The sequence below is a fragment of the Myotis daubentonii genome, chromosome 3 (genome assembly GCF_963259705.1).
Source record: "Myotis daubentonii chromosome 3, mMyoDau2.1, whole genome shotgun sequence".
Lineage (NCBI taxonomy): Eukaryota > Metazoa > Chordata > Mammalia > Chiroptera > Vespertilionidae > Myotis > Myotis daubentonii.
This window is the reverse complement of record NC_081842.1, coordinates 68,442,887-68,468,564: the sequence shown is the minus strand read 5'-3', so window position 1 is coordinate 68,468,564 and position 25,678 is coordinate 68,442,887. Positions and strand designations below refer to the sequence as shown.

At 38.8% G+C, this 25,678-nt stretch overlaps 1 protein-coding gene across 1 annotated transcript in view; it reads right to left on the bottom strand.

Annotated features, from left to right (window-relative positions):
- Positions 1-25,678, bottom strand: part of SLC9C1 (solute carrier family 9 member C1) — a 97,402-nt gene that overhangs the window by 47,199 nt on the left and 24,525 nt on the right. Inside the window, exons 8-15 of the mRNA XM_059686169.1 lie at positions 22,481-22,580; positions 16,491-16,634; positions 14,878-15,052; positions 13,688-13,769; positions 11,673-11,839; positions 10,902-11,027; positions 6,444-6,538; positions 2,465-2,584 (exon numbers count right to left, since the gene is read on the bottom strand). Of these exons, the coding sequence (XP_059542152.1) occupies positions 2,465-2,584; positions 6,444-6,538; positions 10,902-11,027; positions 11,673-11,839; positions 13,688-13,769; positions 14,878-15,052; positions 16,491-16,634; positions 22,481-22,580 (1,009 nt within the window). The remainder of the gene's footprint in view (positions 1-2,464; positions 2,585-6,443; positions 6,539-10,901; positions 11,028-11,672; positions 11,840-13,687; positions 13,770-14,877; positions 15,053-16,490; positions 16,635-22,480; positions 22,581-25,678) is intronic.

Genomic DNA, 25,678 nt, shown 5'->3' with positions numbered 1-25,678 from the left:
AACCCTGAAACAATGACAAGCTTTATCTTGTGTGTGTCTGCAACCTGTGAAGGTGCTGGCTATCATCCTCCAGCAAGGTAGAGGCAGCTGCTTCTGTAAGGCCAGAGTGTTCATGACAATATGGGGGTTTAGCCTCTTCAAATTTGTCCGCCCAAGTGTTAGCACTTCAAATCTCAGGGTCCTGACATTTTTCTATTTATTCTTATTTGCTCAACTCTAGTTGTATCTCTCCAAATTAGATATATCATGTTGATTTTGTATTCAATTCTGAATAATTCAAGTTGAATTTTTAATTTTAAGAATTATAGGTATTTTTCCATTTTTCTGTTCAGTTTCTTTTGGTGATTGACTTGTTCATGTTTGTGAATCCATCACTTTTTAATTTTAACATTTCAGTTATGAAGTCATAGGGATATAAGTCTGCTGGTTCTTTTCCATGGTTATTTGTTTCCTTTCATGTTTTTTGCTCTTTTTTAAATGCCATATCCCCATATTTATGACTTTATCCATTAGCTAAAGAACTCAATTTTCAATGGAATGTTACTCAGCACTTAGTAATAAACATTAATATTTGTTAAATGACTACCCAGTGCTAATCCCTGGACTTCTACACACACTGTATAATCTTTACAATGATCGCATCAAGCAGAGGAGAACCCAACTATTATATTTTAGCATCTACTATTTGCCAGATGCTTCTAGAATATATCAGTTAGCTTCTAGAATATAACAAAAATATTATTATACCTATTTTTCAAATAAGGAAACTGAGACCTGAAAAACTCATTCAACTAATAAATGATGGAGAAGGGGATTCTAAATATAGCATGTAACTCCAGAATCTGTATTACCTACTGAGATGAATGGCATTTTGGAGATAGTTTAACAGATAAATTGACTATCAATTATAGTTTTCAAATTTCTCTTTCTTTGTTACAGCAACAAAAATAATTACTCAGAAGGTTGTAGCTTAATTTAGTATTAAAGGCTTTAAAATAGCTATAGCACAGATATGTCCTTTTGTTGTTTATTGAGTGTGGTGGATTAGACACTCAATCTTTGATACTCCTATTGAGTTGAAGAAAATACATAAGAGCCATCCAAGTTGGAAAGGAAGAAGTAAAATTACCTCTATTCATAGATGACAGGATCTTATATGCAGAAAATCCTAGAGAATTCCCCCAAACTGAGAGCTAATAAGTGAATTCAGCAAAGCTTCAGGATATAGAATCAATAAATAAAAATCAGCTGACCTGCCCTAACCGGTTTGGCTCAGTGGATAGAGCATCAGCCTGCAGACTCAAGGGTGCCAGGTTCAATTCGGGTCAAGGGCATGTACCTTGGTTGCGGGCACATCCCCAGTGGGGAGTGTGCCGGAGGCAGCTGATTGATGTTTCTCTCTCATCGATGTTTCTAACTCTCTATTCCTCTCCCTTCCTCTCTGTAAAAAATCAATAAAATATGCTAAAAAAAAAAAATCAGCTGACCAGTGTGGTTCACTGTTTGAGCATTGACCCATGAACCAGAAAGTCACAGGGCAAATGCTGGATTTTGGGAACCATCCCAGTGTGTGTGTGCAGGAGGCAGCTGATCAATGATTCTCTCTGATCACTGATGTTTCTACCTCGTTATCCTTCTCCCTTCCTCTCTGAAATCAATTAAAAAAACATATTAAAGGAAACCTTTAAAATATATATTAAAAATCAGTTGTATTTCTATATACTAGGAATAAATAATCCAAAAATAAAATTAAGAAAAAATTAATGTATGAAGGCATTAAAAAAAGAAAAAAATACTTAAGATTAAATTTAACTGAAGAAAAGGTGAAAAAATAAATTTGATGAAAACTTGTACAATGAAAATGGTAAGACATATCTGAGAGAAATTAGAAATCTTAGTAAATGAAAAGTCATTCCATATTCACAAATTGGAAAGCTTAATGTTGCTAAGATGGCAATTCTACCCAAAGCTGTCAACATATTCTTTGCAATTCCTATGAATATCTTAATGGCATTTTTTCCCAGATATAAACAAGCTAATTAAAAATATTTGTATATATCCCTGGCCGGTGTGGATATATACAAATATTTTATATTTGTTGATGGGAGCATCATCCCATACACCAACAGGTTGAGGGTTCGATTCCTTATCAGGGCACGTACCCAGGTTTCAGGGAGATTGGAGCACATATGGGAAGCAACCAATTGATGTTTTTTTTCTCTCCCTCTCCCTCTTAACCCTCTCCCCTCTGTCTAAAAATTAATGAAAATATCCTCAGGTGAGGATTTTAAAAATTCATATACAATTGCAAGTAACCTCAAATAGCTCCACCAATCTTGAAAAAGAAAAGTTGATGGACTCATATTTCCTGATTTCAAAATTGTCTACAAGCTGTGAAAAACAATTTTTTATGTTAAAGAAATTAAACATAAAATTATCATTATGATTCAGAAATTTCACTTACCTTGATGGGATCCCTTTTTCCTTTTTAGTATTATATACCCAATTGAGCAATACTTTTCTAACAAAGGTAAGAATTGTTTTGCTTTCCGAATAATTCTTTATTGTTTCAAGACTCATATACCTAAAAAAAAGAGAAATCTTTAAATATGCTTTTAAATTTTGGGATAAGTTGAATGCAGTATTGGCGGAAAGCAAAAATACTATTTTGCCCAGTGATGACTGGAAATGAGACATTTTCATGGGCATAGTTTCAAGTCTCAAAGTTATAGATACAATAGACATATAATTATGAATTTTAACATGTGGGGCTCACTTATTAAACAGAGAGTATAAAAATCTGGAGATACATGGTTTAAAATGGTAGAGAGGTCAAGGTTCAGGAATAGAAAGTATACCTTAGTTCAAATATTTGGGATTCAACTACATATCGGTTTTCATGTTGTGAACCCCATTATCTGGTTTGGCAATGAACAAATTACCTCATTAACCTGTTTGCTCTGTAAAATGGAGGTAAAAATACCTATGTTCGCCTGGGATAATTAAATGAGAAAGTATTAGGAAACATCCAGCTGATCTTACATATCCTCTCATCTCCTTTCTTTCACCTTTTGGGCAAATAGCCAAGGAATTTATGGGGAAAATACAAGTGGTAGATTAAGAGTTAAAATGGTTTCTTGGAGAATTCAGTGGTAATAAAACCCCAAAACATACTTTGGTGGCACTTGTCTGTAGTTTTCTTCTGACTTTTCTATTGAGACAGCTTAGATCTGTGTGCTATGATTTGGTCTTGTTTGGTTTTAAGAGGAACTTACCTGTTGCTGTCCAGATACTTTCATTGTCTTCCATAGAAGGAGGATAGAGTTTTGTCCTTGGGTATGAGGTCCTACATTAAAAAATGGCTTAATGGAAGGTCATTGGTGACTTGTTCAAAGGCGGACCTTGTCCTTCCTATCTATATATATAAAAGCCTAAGCGATCGGTCAACCACTTGACCAGCCAGCCGGTCGGCTGGTAGCTATGATGCGCACTGACTACTAGGGGGAAGATGCTCAATGTAGGAGCTGCCCCCTGGTGGTCAGTGCACTCCAACAGCGGAGCACCATTCAGCCAGAAGCTGGGCTCATGGCTGGTGAGCGAAGCTGCGGTGGCCTGAGCCTCTCCTGCCTCCATGGCAGTGCTACCAGGCTGCAGTAGCAGGTGCAGTGGGGCCAGAATGAGCAGGAATGGCATGGCGCCCGGCCCCTGCTCAGGCTCCTCCCTGGCCGTCTGCCGCTTTGCGCACTACTACATCCTTCGGGGGATGTCAGCCTGGCCTGTGGGGATCGGGCCGAAACCAGCAGTTCAACATCCCCTGAGGGGTCCCGGATTGCAAGAGGATGCAGGCCAGCCTGAGGGACCCCACAAGTGCATGAATCCATGCACCAGGCCTCTAGTTGATGATAATGTTCACACTCTGAAAACTGGGCAATTTATCTGCTATAGGAAAGCTGATGTAATTGAGAAAAAAATAAAATCATTCAATTCTCTATGATTCAATATAACATGGGAATTACATTTAAAAAATCACTAATGTGTATATGACTTGATTCATTCCTAATTTTTAAATTATTTATTGGACACCTATTATGGTTGCTAAATGCTGGGGATAAACCATAAGCCACACACAAATACTGGTTCCTGTCCTCAAGGATTTAGCAGAGTAGTGAAGTAAAACATGCAGAAACAATCGCAGTAAAGTGTAGTAAATGTCGCTGTGGAGATCATCTATAAGAGGACAAGCCAGACCCACAGAGGCGGCACATTTATTTTCTTTTGTGGGGAGGCACATTGAATAGAGTCATGGGGAATCAGGAACCCTTCCTGAAGGAATTAATATCTAAGGTATGATAATTTTAAAAGTTCTAATGAACCCTAAAATTCTGTAATACCAGTAAGTACATGACATTTTACAGCCCAAATTAAGTAATTCAGGCTCCTGCAGTCCTATTTTTATATCAACTGTTCACTGTTTGACCCATATTAGGGAAAGAGTAAGATCTTTTTAACTGGATAGTAAGACAACTTAGCTTCAAATCTAAGCTCTGTAATTTCTTAGACAAATAACATTGGGTAATTTATTTAATCTCACTGGGGCTCACTTTCCTCATCTGCAAAATGAAGATAATAACAATGGCATTCACCTCATAGGATTTTAGACATAAAACTGGTAATACATGTTAAATGTTTAAGACTGTATCTGAAACAAAACTTAATAAAAGCTCTTTATTCAATATATTATTTCTTAGGTAATTACACAGGCACTTAGCACAGGTCTTGGTACTCCTTTTTAAACCTAATACTCTTTCTCTCCTTAGATTTTTTTTTCTTGCCACAAGACACCCCAACACATGGGGTTACTGGTAAGAATCATCAGCAAATGGCAAAATCAACTCCAAGACAGCCCAGCAAATGAGCAAGTACTCATTACAAGTGTAATTAATAGAAAGTCTCTGGAGATTGGAACACCATTTCACTAATCTTGATATATCCCACAGTGCCTGGCATATAATTCTGTGTATATTAGTATTCAATATTTACTAGTATCTCTTACATGTGTGAATAAAAATGTAATATATTCCAAAATTTGCCTTCATTGTCTACTATGAATTTTTTCACCTCTTTAACCCCCTTCTCCCACTGTTGACATCTTCTCTGTATCCATTTATTCATAGACTTATGCTGCTTCTACCTTCTTGGAAGATTTTAAAGAGGAAAAATCAAGGCAGTGGGCTGAACTGCTCTGTATTATTGTTTGTTTTGTTTTGTTTTAATTAACCTTTCATAGACAATGAAGTGATAATGCTTTCAGCATGTCATTTATTCACTCTTTGAAAAGTATACATCATATTGTTTTAAATTGGCTACGTTTGCCCAGCCCTCTTCCTGAACTACCTTAACACCACTCAGGTCTCCTAAGCATTTGAAGGGCTTGGAGCAATAGGGCAAATGGAGAGCCTTGCACTATATGTGAAATATTTAAACATTATTAACCAAGAAACCAAAATTTTAAATAAGATATTTTATCTTTCTATCTTGACAAATATAATGTCATATGATTTGCATGGCTAGGCTTGAATTAAAACTCATAGACTCTGAAAATTTGTACTTGAACTCTATCAAGAACATGCTCCAGTGTCTGGCTGCTTCTCATCCCACACTGTCTTTCTCTCTCATGGTACCACAAACCAGTGGTACTGTGAGTGGACACCAGGCTACCACACCTCTTAGGTTTATACACTAAAGGCCCAGTTTGCTTTTAAGGTGATGGCTCATGGGAAAAGGTCCAAGAATACAACCCCATAAATAAACTTAGATTCATTTGAGCAGGGAATTTTGGTGTCCTTAGTACCAGGAGTGTAGACCAAAACAAAGGTGTATCTGGGCTTTGTGCCTTCATCCTCCCACAGGGGGTAACCTTAGGGTAATCCCTAAAACCCTGACTTTGAGGAACTCACTGCTTACTGTGGAGACTTAATCTAAAGAAATCATTACAGGTGTATGCTGAATATTCAGAGAGGGTGTGTTGTGGGAAGATGTGCCTATAGGGATCAAGAAAGTCTTTGACTTAGTGAGACATTTGATTAGTGAGAGGAAAAGGAGAGAAAGAGAGAGAGAGAGAGAGAGAGAGAGAGAGAGAGAGGGAGAGAGAGAGAGAGAGAGAGCAGTTTATTGTAGTTTAGCTTTTTAGGAAGTGAAGGAGAAAGGGCAGAGCATCTTAGTAAGAAGGAGTAGCTTGTTCATATGTGCAGAGGTCTGAACGAGTAGAGCAAGTCAAGAAAACCCTGTGTAGGTTATCTGGCCTGGTTGTGGGGCATAGAGCAGACACGGGCTTCCACACATAATACCGGATGATCCCAACTTATCAGACAAAAGCAGGAAAAAAATCTTGCACAATTTCTAACATTAGGAGTATGGAAATTTTCTCCTGACAATGTACTTACTCTCCCTTCTCACCAAAGCTTCCTGCTGCGCCCACCAGCATCTGGACCGCACTCTGGGACAGACTCTCATTCCTGTATTGTCTCTGGTAGCTCGCCTGAAAGTCAAGTCACATCATGATACAGCGTAATAACAATGGCAACTTATTTATTCACTTTAATGGAAAAATAATCTGTGAGAAAGAAGTAAAAATCCCCAAAGAATCTATATCTTTATGAAAAGAAGCTCTCTTACAGAGTACAGGCCATGAGATAGGTCTGGATAGCTCATGAGTATAAAAGTTAGGTCTGAGCAGTGGGTAGAACCCAACTGGTTCTGTAGGAAACAAGGGTCCTTCTAGATGTTAATTACACTTGCCAAAATAAATGGAGTTCTGTGGCCAGATAATTATGGGAACTACTGAAAGCTGCATTCCTATCTTAAAAGTTTGTAATGGACATTAGATTATTAAAAGCTCCGAGGAATTATACAGTGAAGGGTCCTGATACAGATATTTTGACAACAGAACTCTGTGGTGTCCAGTCTATTATTCGCATTAAATGAACTGCTACTGTCTTGCAGGACATAGTCATTCATCCATTCAGTCCATGTATTGAGAGCCCACTCTGCTTCAGGCTCATGTGGGGGAAACCCCTGTCTGACATTGCTGCTGGCCTCAGTGTGTTGAAAATAATTGTGTAGACCAACTTCCAAAATTGGAATCTTTGCTATAACTAAAGATTCCTGGGTTCCATCGAATACATCCTATCTGCCCAATCATTTATGGATATTAAAACATGGTTTTGATTCTAGTGCATGCTAGGAAGAAATAGAACTGGATTTGAAGGTGAGGGAATTCAATAGCATAGCATTTTTCTCCTCAAATTTAATTAAAATACTTATAAAGTAATGTGAGATTAAAATACATTCTGTATTCTCAAAGATTAACACTGTAGCTTATGGAAAAATAAGGAAGCTGAAAATGATATGAACTCATGAAAGCAACACAAATGATAAAGCAGCTACTAGAAAAATGTTAATTCTTAAAATATCATTCACACCAAAATGTAAGAAGAATTTAGAGAATGGTTGATTTCTAAAAGTAACTGCCATTTATTGACCTGTCTACTATACTATTGAATTAACGGATCTCTCTCTCTCTCTCTCTCTCTCTCTCTCTCTCTCTCTCTATATATATATATATATATTTTCAAATTTATCTTTATTGTTAAAAGTATTACAGATGTCCCCTTGTTTTTTGTTGTTGTTTATCTGTTTTCCCCATTGACCCACTTCCTTCCTGCACCTGCCCCTCCCAAGCCTTTGCCACGCTGTTGTTTGTGTCCACGGGCTATGCACGTGCCCATATAAATTCCCGAGGTAATCTCTCCTCCCCAACCCCCAACCTCCACCTTTCCTCTGAAATTCATCGTCTGTTCATGGTTCTATCTCTCCGGATCTATTTTGTTCATCAGTTTATGTTGTTTATTAGATTCCACATATGAGTGAGTTCATGTGATACCTTTCTCTGACTGGCTTATTTTGTTTAGCATAATAATAAAAAGCTTCTGCAAAGCAAAAGAAACCATCAGCAAAGTGAAAAGAGAGCCCACTGCCTGGGAGAACACATTTGCAAATGATACATCCAATAAGAGGTTAATATCCAAAATATATAAGGAACTCATACAACTTAACAAAAGAAAGACAAACTACCCAATTAGTAAATGGGCAAAGGACCTAAATAGCCTCTTCTCCAAACGGGACATACAGAAGCCCAAGTGATATGAAAAAATGCTCAGTCACTAAGCATCAGAAAGATGCAGATGAAAACAAAATGAGGTACCACCTCACACTTGTCTGTCAGAATGGCTACCATCAACAAATCAGCAAGCCATAAATGTTGGCAAGGATGTAGAGAAAAGGTAACTCTAGTGCACTGCTGGTGATAATGCAGACGAGTGCAGCCACTGTGGAAAACAGTATGGAGTTTCCTCAAAAAATTAAATATGGAATTCCCATTTGACCCAGTGACCCCACTTCTGGCAATATATCCTAAAAACCTTAAAGCATCAATCAGAAAGAATATATGCACCTCTATGTTCATAGCAGTGTGAGTTATAATAGCTAAGTTTTGGAAACAGCCCAAGTGCCCATCAGCAGATGAATGGATAAAAGAAACTGTGGTATATTTACACAATAGATTACTATGCAGCTGTAAAAGAGAAGGGACTCTTACCATTTGCAACAGCATGGATGGACCTGGAGAGTGTTGTGCTACTGATCTATATGTGTTTTAAACAAACATTTAATTCTTGCAACGGGCTTGTGAGGAAGGTATTCTAATATGTATTTTATAGATGAGAATGCTGAGGCTCAGGGAATTAAGTAGATTTCCCAAAATCACATTAGCAGATCAGTTTTCTCTGAATATAAGCCTGTCTCCTGTTGAGCCCATATGTCATATTGCTCCTCCTATACCAGGCTTTGTCATGCTGTGCTGCTGCTTCTAATGAACAATAGTAGAGAAGATATTGCCTCAGTTAACAAGGGCTGGCTGAGATTTAAATAGACATTCCCAAAGCTCTGAAAACTTTAATAGACTAATAAATATTATGGTTAAGAGCAGTGAACATTAGAGTTGATATTGCAGGAACCAAGTTGACAAACTGAGATAAACATGAAAATATATCTAGAAGGAAGAAGAACTAAAAAGATGTGAAGTGAGATGAAAATCTAGAGCAGAGAGATCCAACCTACTTTGGAAAAATAGTATTTCCTGGTTAAAAACCACACATAGCACTAAATCAACAAGATATAATAGTAGAAAACAAGTGTTTAAGGCAAAAAACCAAGAGGGTACATGGAGTGTATCTTGCAAAAGCAAAGGATTTCACAAGCAGAAAGAATCCAAGGTTATTTAGTTAGCTTAAGTTTTCTCTTTTACAGATAGGAAGAATAAAGACTGATGTGAGGAAGTCCTGAGTCACTCAGCAAATTAACAATGAAAGTGAGATTCAAAATGGAATCTCCTGCATTGCTTTAAGGGTTCCTGAATCCTATATTTTCCTGAAATAAATTAAAAATCTGGAAGAGATTCAAAGACATGATCTCCTAAAACCTGCTGGTGAAACATGGCACCATCCGGGCATAAGTTCACCCTTCATGGCGCCCCCCTCACTTGCTCAAAGAAAGTATTTAGGTTCTCGGAAAAGCTGCCTTTCAGACTCAGCTTGTCTCCCGGGGTCACTGCCGGAGAAAGTAGAATGCGTGGAACCCTGTATGACTGGCAGAGCTGAGAGATGCCTGACAGCCCCATGTGCAATGTGGAAGGCCCACCAGGAACATTTCTAGAGGAGGAGGCATGGCAACTGGTCAATGTTCTGCCCTGAATAGAAATGGTAACTAGGCTGCTGGCAGTTTCCCACAGAATCCTGCATGCTGCTGTGTTACACAATTTCTCTAAATTTTACTCAAGATTTTATATAAAAACACTGGAGGCCCGGTGCACGAATTCTTGCATGGGTGGGGTCCAGCAGGCCCACCCCAATGGGGGCCAATCGGGCTGGGCTGGCCAGGGGGAGAGGATGCAGGAGGTTGGCTGGCTGGCCCTGCCCCGAATCAGGGGAGGGAGAGCTAATTGGGGGCCAGGCCAGCTGCGGGGAGGGACCACAGGAGGTTTGGGGGGGGGGTGATCGGGGCCTCGATGGGGCCATTTGGCCACCGCAGTGTGCGTCATAGTGACTGGTCATTCCAGTCATACCGGTCACTTGGCTTATATATATATAGATAGTACCTTATACTTGCAGTTGTTAGTGAACTTGGTGGTATCCTCTCCTGAAAAACTGGGTTGGACCCAGAGATAGCCAGTGATTGGAACTGACTGCATAACATATCTGAAGGTTGAGCTCAGCTGTTTCCTGCCGTTGGGACCTGTGAAACTGCCAGTTTCTCATGATAAAACACCTTTTACTTAAGCCAGTGGTTCTCAACCTTCTGGTCCTTTAAATATAGTTCCTCATGTTGTGACCCAATTATTTTCGTTGTTACTTCATAACTGTAATGTTGCTACTATTATGAATCGTAATGTAAACATCTGATATGCAGGATGGTCTTAGGCAACCCCTGTGAAAGGGTCGTTTGACCGCCAAAGGGTTCATGACCCACAGGTTGAGAACCGCTGACTTAAGCTAATTTAAGTGGATTATTATTCTCTCTCTCTCTCTCTCTCTCTCTCTCTCTCTCTCTCTCTCTCTCTCTCTCTTTCTCTCCCCCTCTCTCCCTCCCTCCATTCTTCCCTCCCTTCCTCTTATTTTTTTGCAGTCAAGCAGATTCCTAAGACAATGTCAAACTTCCCTTTGCCTTTGTAAACAATATATTAAGCTATGCAGGTGAGTATAATCAAGATTATCTTCAGCAAGGGAGAAGTTCTCAGTATAATGTTAGGTTTAAAGTACTTTCAAAAGTGTTTAATGAGTACTAACTATTTGTGCTGACAGAATACGCCTGTTGGCCAGTTCCATTGCTTCAATGTTAAGGGTCTCATCTATTTCTGTGTTACAGTTTGGACAGTTCACCTTTTGATGTTCTGTTGTTTCTCCTTGGCTTAACTAAGTAAAACACAAATCAAAACCAAATAAATAATACATGAATATTAGCATAGTTTAGCATAAACCTTGAGCAAGTCATACACCAGTTTGGTTTGAAAAATTATAGAAAATTTTCTAGATACAGAAAAATGTTCAAGATTACTTGCACAGTTATCTAGACATAAAATGATTGCCAGTTTGGGGAGGAAAGAGTTATAGCATATCTTTATCTTTACTTGGCATTGTTAACAGTTTATAAAAGCTACTGCATATATAATCACACTTTAAGCCAGTGGTTCTGAAAGTATGTTTCCCCAGTAGCATCTGCATCACTTGGGAATTGTTAGAAATGAACATTTTTAGATCCCTCCACAGACCTACTGAATCCGAACCTCTGGGGAATGCGGCAACACTGCTCCTTGTTTTGAATTTACAACATATATTTTGTGTGTACTTAAAGAGGTTGTCACTTCTACTTTGCCCCACAGTGATCACAAAATTCCCTAAGATCCTCTCCTAACTATTGTGGTGAATAAGGAGTTACCAATACAACGTTTCTGTCAATTGTAAGTATTAACATTGTGAATTAATATTAGTAACATTTTTTCTACTTAAGGACAATCATACCTACTCTGAAGGGATAAGTTAAAGATATTACTTGCTTACTGCATATGGGTTTTGAAATATAATCGCTTTCTCAACCATGTTCCAATCTGCATTAGCAAGATCTTTATCAAATTTGAGTGCGGAGGCTGCAGATTTGGTTATCTCTTGAAAATGTTGAAATGTATAATAAAGTGACTTATATTTTGTTGATGTGACATCACGCAGACCTTTGATACAAAGAGCACATTTATAAATAGAAGGAACATCACCCTTTTAATCTGAATTTTAAAGCTTCCTTTTGTTCTTACTGTATGTACTAAATAGTTTTTTTAATTAAACGCAACATAAATTGTTTAATAATAGGAACACTAACAATTTCAAAATTTTCTACTTTCATACTCCTCCTAATAACTAATATTTATTGAGTCCTTATCATATGCTCTTTGCACATATTAAGTTTTGTTTTTATCATCTTGATCATCTTTTGAGGTGAATCCCTTTTCCCAGTTTAATAGATGAGGAGGCAGGGGATTAAATTGGCAGACTGAGTAAAGCAGATTGCCGTTCTCAATGTGGTCAGGCCTCTCCAGTTTGTTGGAGGCCTGAATAGAACAAAAGGCTGAACAAAATAAAATTCACTCTCTCTGATTGATGGTCTTCAAGGTGGGAAATTGATCCTCCCCTGCCTTCGGATTTGGACTGCAATTTATATCATTGCCTTTCCTGGTTCTCAGGCTCTTGAACTGCATATCCATCATCTATATCTGTACATGCCATATAGGTATAGGTGTATACATAAATATATGTAAATAATGTACACAGATACATACACATATACAGAGTATGTGTACATATATATCCTACCTATATGCAAAATCATATATATGATATGTATGATATATATTTATCCCCATATATATCTCCAGACCTCATTAAGATTTGAAGTACTCTTGCTATCAGATATAAATTCCATTTTTGAGCCATAGAAGCTTGTTTGGAAAGCAATAATGTTTCATGAGCAAATGTTCACTGCTCTCAGTGCAAATAAACAGACCCTCCACACTAAGAATTTTAGGTTTATCTAGCTACTAAGTAGAACATCTAATACTTTTTGAAAAATGTTATCTCTTTAATCTGTTCTTCCCATTTTACTATGCTAAGGCTCACATAATTTAGGGGGGAGGGGAAGAAAGGGAAAAAGATTTTGTTCCAAATATGAGGAAGGAAGGGAGATTGGGTAGTATTATCCATAAAGATGAAATTTCAGATTGAAAAAAAATATGTCATTAGAGTGAAAACTCCATGTGTCATAAAAAGGGTAATAGAACAGTTAAGAATATAATGGATTAAAAGCATCAAGGAAATATGTTTCTAGTTCTTAACTGCCATTACCTAGTAGTATGACCTTGGGCAAAGACTTTCAGCTCTCTAAGTCTCATTTTCTCAATTGTTAAAAAAGTAGGGGCTTAAAACAGGCACATTATATTATGCAGACATCCTCCTAAAGTTGTTATTTCTACTTCCATTCTCCTTACCACCCCCCTCTTCCCAATCAGTTATCCACAGAACTAGAGTGGCCTTTTTAAGACCTTAATCATATATTAATTAAACATATGGCTTCCTCAGTAATTTACTTACCTGTTGCGTTTTTTAATGTATTTACATGTGGTTTGTTTACTTTGATATTACCTTATTTGACTTCTTTACTGACTGTTTATTTATCTCCAATGTAAGCTCTATCAACTCAGAAATCTGGTCAGTCTTCATAATGCGTCACTGTCAGTTAAATTGTTCCTGGCATATAGAAGGCTCTTAATATAAGTTTGTCAGATAACTGAATAAACTTACTGTATTATGTTACTTAAACTGGACTAATGTAAGTAAGTAATTTTAAAAAATAAATAAAAAGGTTGTTGGCCTAAACCTTTCATATGACTTTACATAGAGGACCAATTTCCGCTTCAATAAGACATTGTTGATTTGCATTTATATAGCTTCTTTCTTCATTTTTACCAATTCTTGAGCATATTTAGAATACTTCTCTCTTCATTCAGAATACTAATTAGTATACTTACCTAGTTTACTAACTACCATTGGCAAAATAACTCTATTGACAATCAGGGTGATTAAGCATACTGACACTCCATGAAATAATACCTAGAATTGAAAAATACAAAGTATTGATGACAATTTCATATAATATCTTTTGTATTTACCAGTGTAAATTAAGCTAGGTTATACTGTGATAATAGATGCTCATGGAGGCGAGAATTTGGCTATCAGACGTGATGAAAGTACTCTGGGGATTCTCTATCTTCCCACATATATTTCATCCATGCTTTTGGAACCAAACTAAAAATCAGGACACATGGTTTGACATAAGTGTATACTTATACAGACATTAGGAGTAAGTAAAAATAAAAACATTTATTGAGTACATACTTTATATCATATATTATTATTTTTAATATATTTTTATTGATTTCAGAGAGGAAGGGGGAAAGAGAGAGAGATAGAAACATTAATTATGAGAGGGAATCATTGATTGACTGCCTCCTGCACACTCCCTATTGGGGTTCTAGCCTGCAACCTAGTAATGTGCCCTTGACTGGAATTGAACCCGGGACTCTTCAGTCCATAGGCCGATGATCTATCCACTGAGCCAAACTGACTAGGGCATCCTATATTATTTTTTAGAGAGGAAGGGAGAAGGAAAAAGAGGCAAGAGACATCAATGATGAGAGAGAATCATTGATTGGCTGCCTCCTGCACGCCCCCTACTGGGTACCACGCTCACCACCTGAACATGTGCCCTGACCGGGAATTGAATCATGATCTCCTGATTCATGGATTGATGCTCAGCCTCTGAGCTACACCAGCCAGGCTCAGATACTATTTTAAATGATTTATATGTTTTTATTCCTTCAACCTTCATAATAAACTATTCTTTAGGAGTGTGAAGAAGGGACTTAGGGATCCCCAAGCTAGAATGGGGAAGAGGGAAGTTGCCAGTTGTTCCTCCTCTGTCCATTCTTGCCATCATAGTTAAATCACTCCCACAGTCCAAGTGGGGTTAAGCTACCTCACTACAAAAGCATATTTTAGCCTTGGGTGGGGGACAGGGGCAGGCTAGGAGGTGTCAGTGGGGAAAATAAAGGGGCATATGTGATACTTTCCACAATAAAGTTTTTTTAAAAGCACATTTTAGTATACAACAACAGTTTTAATTAAGTTTTCAAATAAATAAGAACATATGTTCTTTTACTTGCGATTTTTCCCTCTCAGTTCCAACAGAAAGGTCAGAGTAGGCAAGCAGAAGGGCCATCGTTACATTAGGCAAACCTCTCATTTCACTCCAGACCATTATGAATGCCCAGCGCCAGCTGAACCCATCACCAAGTCGAGACAAAAGAGGGCTCAATAATAGAAATACCAGAAGTCTAAAAGACAAAACAAATTTTTAAAAGTTATCCTTATAATAGAAAGTTCTTTTCATTTCACCCTACTCTATTCCTTCCCATCTATTCCCTGTGGAATTGCCAACTCTAAGACAAATGAGACATCTTCCATGTACATAGTATCAAAGGAAGGCCAAAGGGCATTCCATAGAGAGACATGCCAAGAAAATGCCATTCATCTTTGTTTTTTCCTGTAGGGTGAGCAGTAGGAAAATTTCACATCACTTTTAGTGGTGCTTTTACAAGCAGAAAAGAAAAAGTTTGAGATGTTTTGTAAATTATTTATATACTAGAGGCCTGGTGTACAAAATTCATGCACTCAGTGGGTTGGGTCCCTTAGCCCAGCCTGTGCCCCTCTTGTAGTCTTGGAGCCCTCGGGAGTGGGCCTAAGTCAGCAGTCCCACATCCCCCCTGTGGGAGCGCATTGACCACCAGGGGGCAGCTCCTGCATTGAGCGTCTGCCCCCTGGTGGTCAGTGCATGTCATAGCGACAGGTCGTTCTGCCATTTGGTCAATTTGCATATTAGCCTTTTATTATATAGGATATTCTGTTCTGGGATCCCAAAAGAAATTAAAAGTAAATTAAATGAATAAGAAGTAGGGACAAAAGTTCTCTTTTTTTTTCTTTGTAAACTTAAATCTTACTGAATCTGTACAATATTGGTCAACTCATTTATATTTCTTCTTTCACTTATATATCATTCCTATATTTTATACTAATTGTATCTGATAATTTGGGACTAATTTTCATTTACTTGGCACTAGCCAACTTGATATCAACTCCCAACTGATTTTCCTAAATGGAAGTAGAATGTTAACAGTTTGAATGATGGGGCTCAAGTTATACTGTTTTTTTTCTCTCTCTGTCATCTCCTTTTTCACCTACATAGGCAGACTTTTTTCCTGCCTCTTCATACTGTAAAAGGGCCAACAAAAATTATTTGAGCAAAAAGGACATTTACAAAGAGAACTTCCTTATGATTTTAAAAACCTCTTTCCAACTATGATTACTAGGAAATTATTTGTTATGAAATATTAAGCAAATAAAGTAAGAACACCTTTTTAAAAAAATTTATGATAGGTGTTTAACTTTATGAACCCTCAAAGAAAAAGAAAAACTAGTGGATGAAATGAAACAAATGTTAATAGGGTTGCCTCTAGGTAGCAAAATTATAATTTTTTTTCTTTTTTCTAATCTTAAGAAATCTTACAGAAGTCTTGCATTGCCTTAAAATGAAGTTAAAAACTAAAAACAAAACAAACAGAAAAACACAGCTAAGCACTAATTTGCTGATGATTCTTTGGAAAGTTTATGAATCAAATTTTCATTCTAAGGAATGAAACATTTTTGTTATTTAAAAGAATATCTTCAGGTTTATTCAGTGTTTTATAAACAGAAAACTTTAAATGATGTTCTTACCTTAAAACAATAAGTGTGAAGTAGATATTTAATGAATAGTATATATCAGAAAATGATACATATAAATACGTATGTGCAGGAATTAGAAGTCCAATAAAAGTAAACACCATAAGAAAAGCAACAAATGCTAGACAATTCCAGAATCTGCATTTTCAGAAAAAATTAAATACAGTTAATTATGGTGAAATAACATATTTCTTTCAAGGCTCATATGTGAGTGAGACATTGTGTTAGGCATTATCAAGAAAGTAAAGATAAAGTATTTATAAACACTCAAGGAGCTTATAATTTAACTGGGGAGAAAGTTGCACCAAGGCAAGTAAACAAACAATTCTAAAGCAATTTTGATCAGTTTACACTGAATGTAAATTAGTGTGTGTGGTTTTTTTTTTGGTGTTTTTTGTTTTGGATTGACTTGGAAAGACATGTTTAGGTTGTAATTATGCTCAAAGATACTAACTGTGAAGTCCTTGTATCAAACAGGAAGTACTAAAATCATTGATCTTGAAAGGGAATCCTGAACTGTTAGTCTGATTTACATAGTGAGAGAATGAAACCTTTGCCTAAAATCTAGAAAGCACTTAGAAGATGTGAATGAATCTTTTATAGCCATGAATGCCCTTTGTAGATTTTCCTTTGAGGTTTGTGAGCATGCGATTATTCAGCTGCTCCTGAGCCCAGGAGAACTCTGTCATTCCCAAAGCTCCTGTTCTCATCAGCGGCATGCAGAGCAGCTTGGGAAAGCACACTCAAATCCAGTATGGGTGCTGGGTCCATAGGAGGCTATCTAAACCTGATTTCTTGTTGCCTTTTGACATATTTCATGTCTTTAATGTCAACTATTATAAAAAATGAATGGAAAAGATTAAAAAGGCTCAAGAATGCAATTTTATGAGAAGATTGTAGCTTGATTTTACCCATATGTTGTCAGACTCTGCCCCTGAAACCCTTTAAAGATCATTTTTGCCTCTTCTCCAGGAATACTGTTTTTGCTTAAAAATCAATTCAACACTAAAAGTAAATCTTCTTCTGTTACATTAATAAGAAATCTCTGTTTCTAAGAGGTAAAAGTACCTAGGCATTATCAGAGAAAATTTTAATATAAAACCTTCTAGCCTGGGAAATTTTAAGGCAAATTATTCAAAATACTAGAGGCCTGGTTCCCTCAGCCTGGCCTGTGCCCTTTTGCAGTCTAGGAGCCCTTGGGGAATGTCCAACTGATGGCTTAGGCCCATTGCCTGTGGGCCTAAGCTGGCAGTTGGACATCCTTAGTGCTGCCGCAGAAGCGGGAGAGGCTCCCGCCACCACCGCTGCTCTTGCCAGCTGTGAGCCTGGCTCAGGGCTTCTGGCTGAGTGGCACTCCCCCTGTGGGAGCACACTGACCACCAGGGGACAGCTTCTGCATTGAGTGTCTTCCCCTCGGTGGTCAGTGCGCATCATAGTGACCTGTTGTTCCATCATTTGGTTAATTTGTATGTTAGCCTTTTATTATATAGCACTAGTGGCCCAGTGCACGAAATTCATGCACGGGTGGGGGGGTGTCCCTGAGCCCAGACTGCACCCTCTCCAATCTGGGATCCTCAGGGAGTGTCCGACTGCCGGTTTAGGCCCGATCCTACAGGTAGTTGGACATCCCTCTCACAATCCGGGACTGCTGGCTCCTAACCGTTCACCTGCCTGCCTGCCTGATCTTCCCAACTGCCACCCTTCAGGCCTGATCACCTCTAACTGCCCCCCCCCCCCCCGCTGACCTGATCGCCCCCAAATACTCCCCCCCGCTGGCCTGATCGCCTCCAACTGCTCCCCCCCCCGCCAGCCTGCTCACCCCAGTGGCCCCCCTGCCAGCCTGCTTGCCCCCAACTGCCCCCCTGTTGGCCTGATCACCCCCAACTGCCTGCCCCACTGGTCTGCTTGCCCTCAACTGCCCCCCCTACTGGCCTGATCACCCCCAACTGGCCCCCCACCAGCCTACTCACTCCCAACAGTCACCCCTGCCAGCCTGATTGCCCCCAACTGACCCCACCTGCCAGCCTGCTTGCCTCCAACTCCTCCACCTGCCCCCTGCCAGCCTGATTGCCCCCAACTGACCCCTCCCTACCGGCCTGCTTTCCCCAACTGCCCCCTCCCTGCCAGCCTGATCACTCCCAACTACCCCCCCGGCCTTATTGCCCCCAACTGCCCCTCCCTGCTGGCCTGCTCGCTCCAACTGCTCCCCATGCTCCCCCACACTGGCCTGCTCACCCCAACTGCCTTCCCCTCCTGGCCTGATCACCCCTAACCACCTCTGCCTTGGCCTTGCCACCATGGCTTTGTCTGGAAGGTCTCCCAGAAGGTTTCCTGGTCTAATTAGCATATTACCCTTTCATTAGTATAGATTTTTCTATGATGAATTTAGGCTTATTATTCTACTAGAAGCCCATTGCACGAAGATTTGCACAATAGGCCTTCCTTCCCCTGGCTGCTGGCACCGGTTTTCCTCCGGCACCCAGGACCCAGGCCTTTGGTCCGGCAGCAGCAGAGAAGCCAAGCCTCTTTAGTCTTCAGTCTTCAGTCTTCACTCCGGCCAGAGCCTTCAGTCTTCACTCCACACCTGTGTATGCATATTAACCGCCATATTTGTTGGGTTAATTTGCATAGTTGCTCTGATTGGCTGGTGGGTGTAGTGGAGTGATACCAATTTGAATGTTTCTCTTTTATTAGTGTAGATACAGCGAGCTATCATCTCTTTCTTGTATATGTGTGGCAATATTTTAAATTCCATTACCTTCTGGATTTAAATATTGCATCCAACATTAACTTGGAGGAAAACACACTAAGCTATATTTTATGACAATTGTGTTTTGACTTCCCTATCAAAAACAAATCCAATTGTTGCACCATAAACATAGTCACTCCCCAAGAGAGTTTCTCAAAGCGTTACATCCACCTACCCATACATTTAAGGCAATCACTTGTAAACATTGAGTAGGATAATTCAGTCAAGGAAGTGGTAGATATGAATCAGTCATACTTTACTACTCATTTAATGATTACATAATTTAAAAATTAACCTTAATATTGTATAAAAATGTCATCAATTACCAAAGATTAGTCTTGTTAATTAACATAAACTGCAATAAAATCAATGAAGCTATAAATATTGAGAAGCTGTCAAGACCTTTTATATGTGATAGAAGTTAATGAGAGAAACCTGAAGTGTGTGTGTGTGTGTGTGTGTGTTTGTGTGTGTGTGCGCGCAGTGAGTCAGACACATACAAAAAAGAGCTTCTAAATATTTTTTTAAAGTCCCTTTCTTTCATTTGGGGATCGTGCATTATGCTAATAAATCTAGATCTTTTATGGTAGCAAAGGGTCACATTTTTATCTGTATGTAACTTTTATCTGGAGAGAGATTTGCTTATTTAAAAATATTTTTATTGATTTCAGAGAGGAAGGGAGAGGGAGAGATATATAGAAACATCAATGATGAGAAACTGATCAGCTGCCTCCTGCACACCCCTCCTAGGGATCAAACTCACAACCCGGGCATGTGCCTTGACTGGGAATCAAATCATAACCTCCTGGCTCATAGGTCAATGCTCAAGCACTGAGCCACACTGGTCAGGCTGGAGAGAGGTTTTAAAAATTAGAAGTGCTATGCTCTCACCCTCATAGGTTTTGACTCTATAAATCTAGGCATCTGTATTATTTTTATTGCCCAACATTGCACAGCCACTAGCTTAGAAAGAATAAGAACTTATGGACTGGATATTTTAGGGACATCAATTTGCTTAGAATAAAAGATTATACATGATGGTAATGAAGTAGCTTCTATTTGTAGAACTTCTTTCTAACAAAGTGATGTATTAACAGAAGCATGAACGAAATGAGGCAGCTACTTCTGCCCCTATGTAGGGGGAGTATGCAATATGCACATTCCAAGAGCAGACAAACAAGGACAGGACACAAGCCTGGATAGTAACATATTTGGCATGTTTGAGAAACAGCAAAGTGATCGGTGTGGCTAGAGCAGGGTGGGTGAGGGTGAGAGTGGTAAAAGAATCATAGAGTTAATGAAGGGACATATCATAGGACTTTGTTTGCCATTAATATAACTTTGACTTATAGCCAAATGAGATGAAAAATTAGATTATTTTAAACAGAAGAAATGATCTGAGAAAGGGGTAAGTGAGGTGGGTAAGAATCAGTAAAAGATAATAAAATTAATGCATTATAGTCGCAGCATGTTTGCAGAATTGTTAGAATTGTGGTACTGGGGGCAAACACTGAAAAGATAGGAGATGGTGTGCCTCTACTCTAAAAGAGTAGTATGCACCTGCTGTAGATTATTATAGGATGTAAAAGGATTTAACATTATTATCTTAGGTTTCAACTCTTTTGGAGAGTAGAAATTAGTACATATCATATTTTAGATACTAAGATTCTTGAAATTGAGATTATGAAGTGGTTATTTGTATGACCGTATAAGTGGGTGGCTGAAGCAGGGTGTGGTGGACATGTTCTTAGGTGGAGAGAGGTTCAAGAACTGAAAGGTGAGGAGTAAAGGATCCATTGTGTGTATACTGACTGACATCACTAGGAATGGTGATGAGCAATGGAGAGAAGTCACAGTGAGTGCAGAGGAGGGAGAATCTTCTCCCGGCTCTAGGGATAACTACAACCAAGAAGGTGGCAGATGGTATAATCTGATGTCATGCGCTTCAAAATTAAGTTGCACTCGGGAAGAAGGAGAAACCATTATATAGAAATGACTGAGGTACAGAGTCTACCTCAACGCTAGGCTCAATAATACCAGGGAAGCAGGTGAGAAAGATACCATGACTTTTAAGGAATGCAAAGGAACTAATGCCTTCAGGGAAGATCCAGCTTTCTCTTTCATTTAGAGCAAGAAGGTTGAAGGGAGCCTTCATAATCACTTCCCATAGAAACAGTTGAATATTAGTGTAACATTCTGAATTATTCCTACAACTGCGGCCCAATTAGTTCTGCCTAGCTGCTAGTACAACCAGCTTTCATTGTAATTGATATAAAAAATTTTAGTGAAGTGCTCCAAAATCTTATAAGATCCTATACTTTTAAGCTTCTGACTTCTAAATTTATTCTATCTTCTATAATATTCTTCCAAACTCTAAAACTCATCATGTTCAGGGCTTCCTTTAACACATATGTTGCCATTGTGTTTTGTGGGTCCTCTGTACTGGAGCCTTGCAGAATGCACCCTTATTTGAGGCCAACACAGATTCCATACATCCTCAGGTGGGTGCCCTTGAGCACATTGGTATATTTCTACTAAAGTCAAGTCTTGCTTTTAGTTTGGCCATAGTTTCTTTTTTTATAACAAGATTTACTTTTAGTTTGGTCATACTTTCTTTTATGAAACCGTTAACCCTCTTCAAATGCCCTAGCTTGACCTTTTAATTTGCTTTGTGTGGCATCTGTTTATGGTCTTTAAAAATTATGGTCTTTAAAATATTGGTCTTCCACTCTAGTGTCAGTGCCATGCTGAGCCCCACTGGAGCCTGAGGCAAGAGGAACTATCAGTAATATTGATCTTATCTTTATTTAACATTTTAATATTTTAATCATTGATATTTTTGCATTAGTTTGCCCCAAAATATTGCATTAAACACATTATTTATGTTGATTATTGAGGTTTTTTGGCACCCTCTAAAATTGTGTGCCTGAAATGAGTGTCTCCCTTGCCTTCCCTTATTCCTAACCTTGTCTAGTAGTTTAGATTGGAAATAACTGAGTATATGGTAAAGGAATTCATGGGGGAATAGAGCCAATATGAACTTAAGGTGAACTTAAAAGTTTTGCCTAAAGTTAAAAGAGTAGAAGACACAGGCAACAGATTCTAGAGGAAGTGTTTTCAGTTGGGTAGTTCCGATCAGTATCTTACTTTGACCATGTAGTTGCAGGTGCAGTTATTATTACAGTATTATGGCTTCTAATGTATGAAACAAAATGAAAATATGCTGGCCACTCACTCAAGTAGTAGTGACTCAACTCCTGGTTTAAGACTTGTAGAATTTAAGAAAAGTCCCATAATGGCCAGTGTAAAGACTCCAGACATTCCAACTAGCTCACCTATTTTTGAAAATAAATAAAAATAAAGTATTAATTTTATCAGGGATGAAAATATCTTGATAGTACAGTGACTGTACAGAGAGGCTATCAGACATGGTTTCAATTGCATAATACTAAAAATTGCTACCACCACCCATCATCCTTCTTCCTCCTCAGGTGCACACCCAATTGTGTGGTAAAGTCTATACTAGATGTCCTTACACTGTTTTGGCTTCATATCATAGGCAACAATGTGGAGCTCACAAACTCTTCTTGGGCTTTAGTGAAGTTAGAGCATCATCTACAGGTCTAATTTTTTCAGAGGGGCTCTGATGTAGGAAAGGGAAGTGAGCTGATAATTTCTTTATATACTAGCCTACTTCATATGCTTTCTTTTTGGGAGACAGTAGGAAATAGAAATGGTTTGATTTGGTGACAGGTCTAAGGGAGTTGGGTCAGTAGAAACCCAATATGAATCTACTTCCCCAGGTGCATTTATGATGGGATACTAAAAAGCCTAAAGTACTGTAGCATATTCTAAAAATAGCTCTAGTAGAGTTATATCCCTCTCCAGCTTATGACAGTAGTATATTATCACTGTAACGAATTCAAATAATATGGCACAGTATAAATTATAGCTTTAAAAAACAGAACACCTGAATTCTACTGCTACAACCCTAGTTATAATTCTAAAGTATTTTAAACTGGGATTTCTACTAGTGACAAGCCTATATTTGCCTAGAAGAAATCATTTGATAACTAATTGTGAATAGAGGATGAGACCCAAAGGGCAGCTTCAAAAATTAAAAGATGCTTAATGAATTTTTATGCTGGATACAAGTGGTAAAAATTAAGCAGGAAACATGGAAAAGTTAGAAAATAAAGGTAGCTATTAAATTTCATTGAACTGCGAACTACATAATGTAACTTACCCTGTGAACTTTCCTTGTCCTCATCTTCAGTAAAGTTTACTATAAACCATAAACGGTGGCATATTTAAGAAGAGGTAGCAGAGATCATAAGAAAGATAACTCCAGAAATTTTTAGAAACCATAAGATCATCTCTGGATTTTTTTACAAGCTATAGAATTAGGTATTTCATGTAATTGGATCAAGATCTTGGAGAAGAATGGAGTACCCAGTGAACATTCATGGTGACATACATTCTCTCTCTATATATCTATATCTATATCTAATCTATATCTATATCTATATCTAGATCTATATCTATCTACTAGTAGCCCGGTGCACAAAATTTGTGCACTCGGGGTGTGTGTGTGTTCCTCAGTTATTAAACATTTTACAGCACAACACTGACCACATTGGTGGTGGTGGTGGTCTTGTCAGAATGTGTTATATTATGCAGATGAAATCTATTTAAACAGATTTGATGTAGATATTTTCAAAGATGGAAGAATTGTCCCTGTCAACTATTTTAGTTGATTCATATCTTCAGTAATTGTCATCACTGCAAAGTTTTCAGTCCCCATATGGATTGCTGGATATAATAGGTCATGTGCTGTCCCTGTCCTTTGTAGCCTTTGTTACCTTAAGGACTCTAGTTTTCCATTTCTATGTTTAAGTCCCAACCTCACCAGTTTAAAAATGTAAGCTTTTAACACTGCTCTCTCTGTTCCGTATCCTTCCGGTGAAACGTGGAGTTGGGTTGCAGCACAGGAGAGAAATTCAGAAGGGGAATATTGAAGTAATGACTGCAGTAGGAGAAGAGGGAACCTATTTCCCTGGCCACAGGCGCTGGCGCCCTGGACCACAGGGCTGGCAGCTTCTCCGGGTGGCTGCAGCCTGGGAGCTCTGGCCGGTAGCTTGTCCATCTCCTGGGCTGCAGCCAGCCCCAGGCACTGGCGCCTGGACCAAAGGTGAGCGGCTTCTTCTTCTCGGGGCTTCATCTTCTTCTGTGCTTCCAGGGAGAGCAGTCAGTTATGTGTCATGCAAAAATAGGCATCACCAACCGCAGAAGCCGGGTGCGGGGCAGGGAAGCCATGGCCAGGGAAGCTGGCGGAGGCTGCCTCCCTGACCCCCAGCACCCAGCTTCTGTGGTCACCGATCGCAGAAGCCAGGTGCGAGGCAGGGAAGCCGCGGCTGGGGAAGCTGGCGGAGGCTGCCTCCCTGACCCCCAGCACCCAGCTTCTGTGGTCACCGATCACAGAAGCTGGGTGCGGGGGCAGGGAAGATGCGGCCGCTTTCCTGACCCCCTGCACCCGGCTTCTGCAGTCATGGTCGCTGTCTTTGTCCGCTTCCCTGCCCCACCCCCCATGCTTCTCCGATCACCTGCTGGTGGCAGGGCAAAGGTGGCCTCCAGGGCCGACCTTTGCCCTGCTCCCTGGCTCTTGCCTGCGCCTGGGTTTCTGATCACTGTCTTCCATCCTTCCCCTTTCGTCTCCCATCATTGCGAGTATGCAAATTAACCACCATCTTTGTTGGCGGTTAGCCGCCATCTTAGTTGGCAGTTAATTTGCAGATCACCTTGATTAGCCAATGGGAAGTGTGTCAGAGCTACGGTTAATTACCATGTTTGTCTATTATTAGATAGGATATATATATATATATATAACTACATAAAACACATAAAAACTACAATGGGATTTTACGGTAATGTGGTTCTGTATTTGGGCTTCTTTTTTTTTAACTTAATGTTTAGCAGACACTGTTCTGGTTAATAAAAAAGAATGATTTTTTGTTTTAATATTGAAGAACATTGTGGATATGTCACTTTTATCTTATTGCCATATTGATCCAATTGCTGTATGTGTACCTTCTGTTTTTTTGGTTTACTTTGTATTCCTTTGTTACAACAGTAGTATTTTAATAACTGTAGGCTTATAAAGTATTTAATCCCTACCTATTAGGGAAAGATCTCCACTTATAATTACGTTTTTCCAACTCTCACTGTTAATATTTCCTGATAACCTCTTTAAATTGTTTTTATAATTTCAAAACCAAAAAAGTGAAAATATGCTAGCCACCACATATTTCTGTCATTGTTTGAATCCAATACATTTTAATTCATTAAATCGGTATTATTCTTACTTTAGAGGTAGAAAATTATAAGTTTTATAATTCTTTATTTTAGTTCTGTCTAGAAATGGTACCTAAGCCAT